Source organism: Gossypium hirsutum, chromosome A12, assembly GCF_007990345.1.
Source record: "Gossypium hirsutum isolate 1008001.06 chromosome A12, Gossypium_hirsutum_v2.1, whole genome shotgun sequence".
Taxonomy (NCBI): Eukaryota; Viridiplantae; Streptophyta; class Magnoliopsida; order Malvales; family Malvaceae; genus Gossypium; species Gossypium hirsutum.
In genome coordinates, this window is record NC_053435.1 from 3,641,068 (window position 1) to 3,647,369 (window position 6,302).

Genomic DNA, 6,302 nt, shown 5'->3' on the forward strand with positions numbered 1-6,302 from the left:
TTGTTAGTAGTCAATGATAGGTGATAATAACATAGAATGAGACATGCTCATATCATGTTTCAGACATCATAAAGTTGAAATTTAGTTTCATTGGATTAGAGGAATTAGTTGAAGAAATCAACACATCTGTAACATTTACAATTAGATCAACACATCTTTTATCCAATATTATCCCAACCTCACATGCAACATGATAGCGAAAACAAGTTTCAGAATACCAGCTGCTCGTATAGATAGAAGGGTCAAAGGTTCGCTTTCAAAAGAAAATTTACCAACTTTGCATTTATCACAAAATACTGAAAGCGTAATTTATGTATTTAAAAATTTTCACTACTGCCACTGTATGCAAGCTTTTAGCCACTGTTTGGACCAAATCCTCGTGATATTCTGTCCAGAAAAGAAGACTACACAGCCGCAAGTTCCCCAGTTTCTCTCCCAAAACTCAAGGTTAAATGAAACAAGACACGCACACAGAAAAAATAAAAGATTGGGGCATTTTTGGTGCTGAAAGTTTCAAGCTGAAAATCCCAAGCACCAGCCGGTTAGGTTTGTCGAAGCCTTCTCCAGTTCTGATATATTTTCCCAAGCAGCTTGTCCTGGCCGGTTTCTCAGACACAAAATGCAATCTGTTATAAGACGGGAGGCATTAGCTATGCTAAGAAGTGCATGTATGACTTCAGTAATTAGACATCATTACTCATAGTAATGGAAAATTATTAAAAAGAAAGGGCGTCTATGATAATAACCAACTTGACATAGATTATCATTACTAACAGCTAAAGACAACTGCACCAATTACCGATCATTTTCTATGTTACACACACTACCCAAAAACCTTTACCTCTTGAGATTACTGCTTATTCAATTTCAGAATCTCTGACATTTACCAGACTATTTGGCAACTCAGCTCCTGATATTTTGGATCTGCGATACCACAAAAACATAAACCATAGAGTCCTGAATAATGCTCCATTTGCAATGTGAGGAATGAAAATCCGCCCCCAGTATGGGTAATATGGGCCTGGCAGTTTGACCAATGTGAAGAATATTGCTATTGCAATCAGGTGCCATGGAACTTCTGCATCCTGAAAAACAAGCCAAAAGATTGACAGAATGTTATGTGCCAACATTTTATCCCACATGTACTGTGTCAATAACAACAATATTTGACATTTTGAATAATTCTACTAAGGGAAACAATAATAAACATGTCCAGGCATTCTCTTTGTGATAGATTCTGACTCAAAAGTTACAAGAAACACTAAGGAACAATGACATAAATAAGGCATTCTCATAGTGACTGTAAACAATTTCATAAATATTGACAAGGCATTTCAATAGTCTGCTCAACCAGCATGTTTAAGTTTCCAACATCCTTTATTCATGAGTAACAAAATACATACCTTGAGAAGAAGAGAAAGTTCCAAGGCAGTTTCTTTCAGAAACCCGGCGAGTACAAAGCCAAGGAGTAGGGGAACAGGGATGATGGTCAACTTCCTTTGATGCGCACAGTAGGACATCTCACTGAGGGATGAAACTGCCAGTACGGGTACACTTAGATATTTGACCACTGCTAGTGTAAGATCAAGTATGAGTTGAACAAAGTTCTCCAAAGCTCTGTTCCAAGGAAATCTCTTCACAGGTTGAGGAGAACTGTCCCACAGTCTTCTTGCCTTCTCTTTTATATTGTCAAAATTTACTTTTTCAGGATCACCAGACTCGCCTGTGGCCATATTTATAGCAGAACAGATACTTGGCTTAGTATTCAGAATCACTTGGTTTTGTTTCATGCTCAAACCACATTTGTGTGCTTCAAGATACTGAGTTGAATCCTGATACAACAAAGTAAGCACATAAAAAAGTATGATAAATAATCTTGTCTTTAAAGTAAAGTGAAAATAAGCAAAAGTAAATTAGTAAGCAACCATTGAACTTTAACAAAAAAACATCATTATTCCATGTGTCAAAATTAAATTGATAAAGTTGAATCCAGCATGAAGATTATTGGCCAAAGATAATCTTGTCCAGGAGAGATAGGATACAAGAATTAAAGCAGACATTCAAATGGGCAGTTTATTTTTAAAAGAACAGTACCTGCTTCTTACTATAGATTGTAGAACCAAAATTTTAAGCAAAGTCACCAAACAAATCCAGTAAAAAGAAATTCATATACCAATAAGTAATCATACCTCAAAGCAGAAACAAAAACATAGCACTATCACAAGGAAAATTTAAAGTGATAGGCGAAACAATTCAAGAACTGGAATACTTCTGTTATTTGAACAAAATAAAACATGTGCAAATGCAATAAACATATAACTTCCCATGCTCCTTTTGACAAACAAAGAACCCTAAAACAACCTATCAATTTAAAAGCTGTTAGCATCCGGTACCTTCATACTTTACAATGAACATAGTTAGGTAAGACACAACTCGCCCGGCCAAAGCTCAATACAAGCGGAATAACTTGAAGCACTAGCTAGAGCCATAGCTATTTTGGCAAGTATTACGACTAGTCGATATACAAAGTAATATGGGAATAAAGCTAGCTAGTTGAGCGAATGAACGTGAAGCAGCTGTAGAATATTGGATACAAGAAGACGCGTGATTTCACAAGTAAATGATGATGCATTCAATAAGATTATGCAATTCAAGAACCATTTCTAATATCTAATTTTACCCTAGACTGAGAAAGACACAGGACAAAAGCTCACAAAAAAAAAGGTCAACCCAATTAAAAGCAGGTATAAAACCCAATACTCAGTATGGAATTAATTGGTAACCAACCCAAAAGGAGAAAGAGAAAAGCTTTACCTTGAGCTTATGAAGAAAAGGGGAATGAATTTTTAGATAGGTTTTAGGGAAGCCATGGAAATGGGTAGAAGCAGATAACAAGTGAGAAGAACATGCAGCGATTGTTGCCATTTTCGATAATCACAAAGACCCTTTCTAGAGATTAATGAGTAAATGTTTTGCAGAGGGGAAATTTTTTTATGAAGGGCACAAAATCGCCATTGTTGCAGATATAGTGGGAGAATGGGTGTGGGAGGGATAAGATTGTATCTTTTGATAGTTGGGGCTTTGGGACTCTTCTCTTTACTTGGAGCTTATAGAGGAGAAAGAAACGTTCGTGTAGATGGAGGGTTTATAGGTAGAGCCAGGCTATGCTACTAGCGTGACTATTTTACGCATGGGTGAATCTATCTTTGAACGGTTTATGATATGCAAGTTCAAAAGCTGTGTTACTCAAAGCGGAACTGTATTCTATTTTATTTAATATATAATTATTTTAATTTTTTATTATGTAAATATTAAAAATATGAGTAAACTATACTTTAAAATAAGGTTTGTTTGGTCTTTCTAAATTTTTTCTCAATTTGATTATTCTAATTTAAATAATTATCCGAATCAATAATTATCGCTAAAAATTATGTTAATTCACTAACAAATTGCTGACATAACACATGAGCTCATAGGGTGATTGACAGGTGAATTTTTTTTTTTACAAAGTTAAGGACCTCTATAATTAACCCAAAATACTTTTTTTTTTTACTTTTGATTTCTATAATATGCTACAAGTCCTTCTACTATTTGAATAATTGAAATTTAGTTTCTATATTTTTACTTCTAAGGAATTTAGTCTCTCTACTTTTCATATTTCCAAATTTAGATCCAACTACTAATGTTGTTAAATTTTTTTATTAAATTTGTTGGTGTGGCATTTTGAAATTAAAGAAAAATAGAGTGAACAAAGTATGGCAAACAGTATTTTAAAGTGATCGTGGGTGTAGTTTACCCATTTTATATTTAAAATGATGAAAATAATTTAAAAGTTGTTGAAAATTATTGTTTTTTTTAATATTTACGAAAAAAAGTTAAAATTTTGTCAAATAATATTTAAAAATCATAAAACAAAACTCATTTTATCAAAATAAATTTAAAAATTCAAAACAAAAAAATAATATGAAAAAATCGAAAATCAAACCGAGTTAAACCGGATTATAATGAAAAGTTTAAGAAATTCAAAAGAAACTCGATCGAACCGAACTAATATCACCCTTGCGACTTTGAATGGGACATGATTTAAGTTTTTAAAAAAATATTTTTATAAAATAATAGTAGTATTTTAGGGGAACTTATATATTGATGTTGCTTTTTAAAAAAAAAATTAAAGATAACATTGAAAATTAATTACAAACCTATGTTGGTTTGCAATCCCACTAAATCACTTGTTGAATAAGTGATTAATTAAAAAGATGTGTTCATTCAAGAACCTAAATCGGCTACTACTAGTTAACTTATTAATCACGTCACAGTGTACGAATGTCGAGTAAAGAATTAGTAAAAAATATTATAAATTAAAGTGACTTGACTGCAAATGTGAAAGGTCAGTTGTACTATTTTAAATGTTACAATAGAACAGTTTAAGTATTTTATTGATTGAACCAATGACATTAAAATCTTATAATAAAAATATTATAAATAGATTATATCTTTTTAGCGTTGACTGTATTATCAGAGTCTCAAATTGAATGACTTTAGTATTTAGCTAAGCATAATAGCAGATTAGAAAGTTGGAAAGGCTTGGACATCATCACCATATGATCGGACCCTTTGACCACTTCAAATTCATGGGGTGGGTTTTCCCGAATCATCCACCCTACAAAATCCTTCTTGGAGACCAAATCCTTTTCTGAAATTATAAAAACCCGATTAACCGACCCGTATTTCTTCTGAGAGAGTACTATTTCTCTTGACATGTCTTCTGCACTATACAACTGTATTGGTCTCATCAACATACTTGCCAATGCAGAATCCTGCAATTAATTTTTTTTGTACATTTTTTAGATTCTACAAGTAGATTTAAGGTGTGACAAGTATTTTATATAATACAGAATTCTATTGAATTTATGTTCATTACAATGTCATTTTCTTAGTTACATGACTATCAAATTAGTTTCGTAATCTCACACCAACAAATTTAATAAAAAAATATAATTTTTTATTATTTTCTAATTTTTTACATATTTTTATTTTTATTTTCTATTTTTTAAAAAATTATTATCTCTAAATTCTAAAATTTTAAATAGCATATGAATTTTTACCCCAATTACAAACTCAGACCGAATAGACCGGACCAATGAAGCCGAAGCAGTAATGTGAGTATCGTACCTCAGGTGGGCTGAGCTGGTAGACTTTAGAAGAGAGGAACATTGGACCAAAAGTGAAGGTGGTTGGAGGGCTGCTAGGCCCATCATTATATGTATAATGGTTGTCCATTTGGGAATCTTGATCACGTAATGCCTTTCAACAAAAACAAATTCGTTTCTTTTCAATCATTTATTCAATAATAAAATGAATCATTGCATCATTGCATGCGTACCTTCTGAATGAGAATGGAAACGTTGAGTATTGGACCAGGCATGGAGGCTGTCACAAAAACTGCTACAGAGATTTTTTCCGGAAACATTTCCATTGCTTGAGAGATGGCCAAACCGCCTAAACTGTGACCAACAAGCACCACTTTTTCTTCATTGGGTAACGATGCCATGAATTCCCTCAAGGGCTTTATGTAATCAGAGATCGATCTCAGAGTGTTGACTTGCTGTGGATCAACCCCTGACCCACCCAGGTCTAAGGCGGTAACATTGTGGCCACCTGATTTTAGCAGTGGCACCACCTTGTACCATGACCAAGCGCCATGGCAAGACCCATGAACCAGCACAAAGTGCTTTGGTGGCTCCGATGATGTTCCCGGCACCTTGGATAGAAGGTGGCAAATTAAAAGTGAAACTAAGAGCATGAGCTTCCAAATCTGATACATGTTTTTAGGTTGGGTGTTGGGTATTATCTGGTTATGGACAAAGCTCTTCACTTGAAACTTTGGTTGAATGAAATATTATAAATCTTTCAGTTGGAACAACAAATTTACTAGAAAAAATAGTATATTAATATGGGTGGGTATATAAATAATTTGTGTCATTTATTTTTTTTCCCCACTGCCTCATGACACTGGATAATGACATTTTCAATGACGTGCACGGGACCAAAACAACGATATCAAGGATGGGTTTCTCTCTTTGGATTTGGCGGTTGACTCCAAACCAGAGAAATACATTCCAGATCGGGGTGTAATTAAACAGGAAATTCAATGAATTGTTTGTGAATTATTTGTATAATGTTCATTTATTAAGTTAAATAAGTATAAACAAAATTTTTATATTCATTTAATAAATGAACGAACACGAATTGAGGTGTGTTCGGTTCGTTTATATTCACAAACAAGCTCGTTTATTGGCTCA

The 6,302-nt window shown here is 33.5% G+C and overlaps 2 protein-coding genes across 3 annotated transcripts; both read right to left on the minus strand.

The window, feature by feature from the left end:
- Positions 1-207: 207 nt before the first annotated feature.
- Positions 208-3,188, minus strand: LOC107931817 (uncharacterized). Of its 2 annotated transcripts, XM_016863775.2 has the most exons (4): positions 2,815-3,188; positions 1,404-1,832; positions 888-1,085; positions 208-626 (listed from the first exon to the last, which is right to left on the minus strand). In XM_016863775.2, exons 1-4 carry the CDS (start codon positions 2,923-2,925, stop codon positions 609-611), a joined length of 756 nt encoding a protein of 251 aa, XP_016719264.1. In that variant the 5' UTR covers positions 2,926-3,188; the 3' UTR covers positions 208-608. The 2 variants fall into 2 exon arrangements, with proteins under 2 accessions (XP_016719264.1, XP_016719255.1); XM_016863766.2 differs by lacking the exon at positions 208-626 and having other exon boundaries at positions 842-1,085.
- Positions 3,189-4,423: 1,235 nt separating this feature from the next.
- On the minus strand, positions 4,424-5,965 carry LOC107931811 (methylesterase 3). The gene is made up of 3 exons (XM_016863751.2): positions 5,384-5,965; positions 5,173-5,304; positions 4,424-4,817 (listed from the first exon to the last, which is right to left on the minus strand). Exons 1-3 carry the CDS (start codon positions 5,822-5,824, stop codon positions 4,539-4,541), a joined length of 852 nt encoding a protein of 283 aa, XP_016719240.1. The 5' UTR covers positions 5,825-5,965; the 3' UTR covers positions 4,424-4,538.
- Positions 5,966-6,302: the final 337 nt, after the last annotated feature.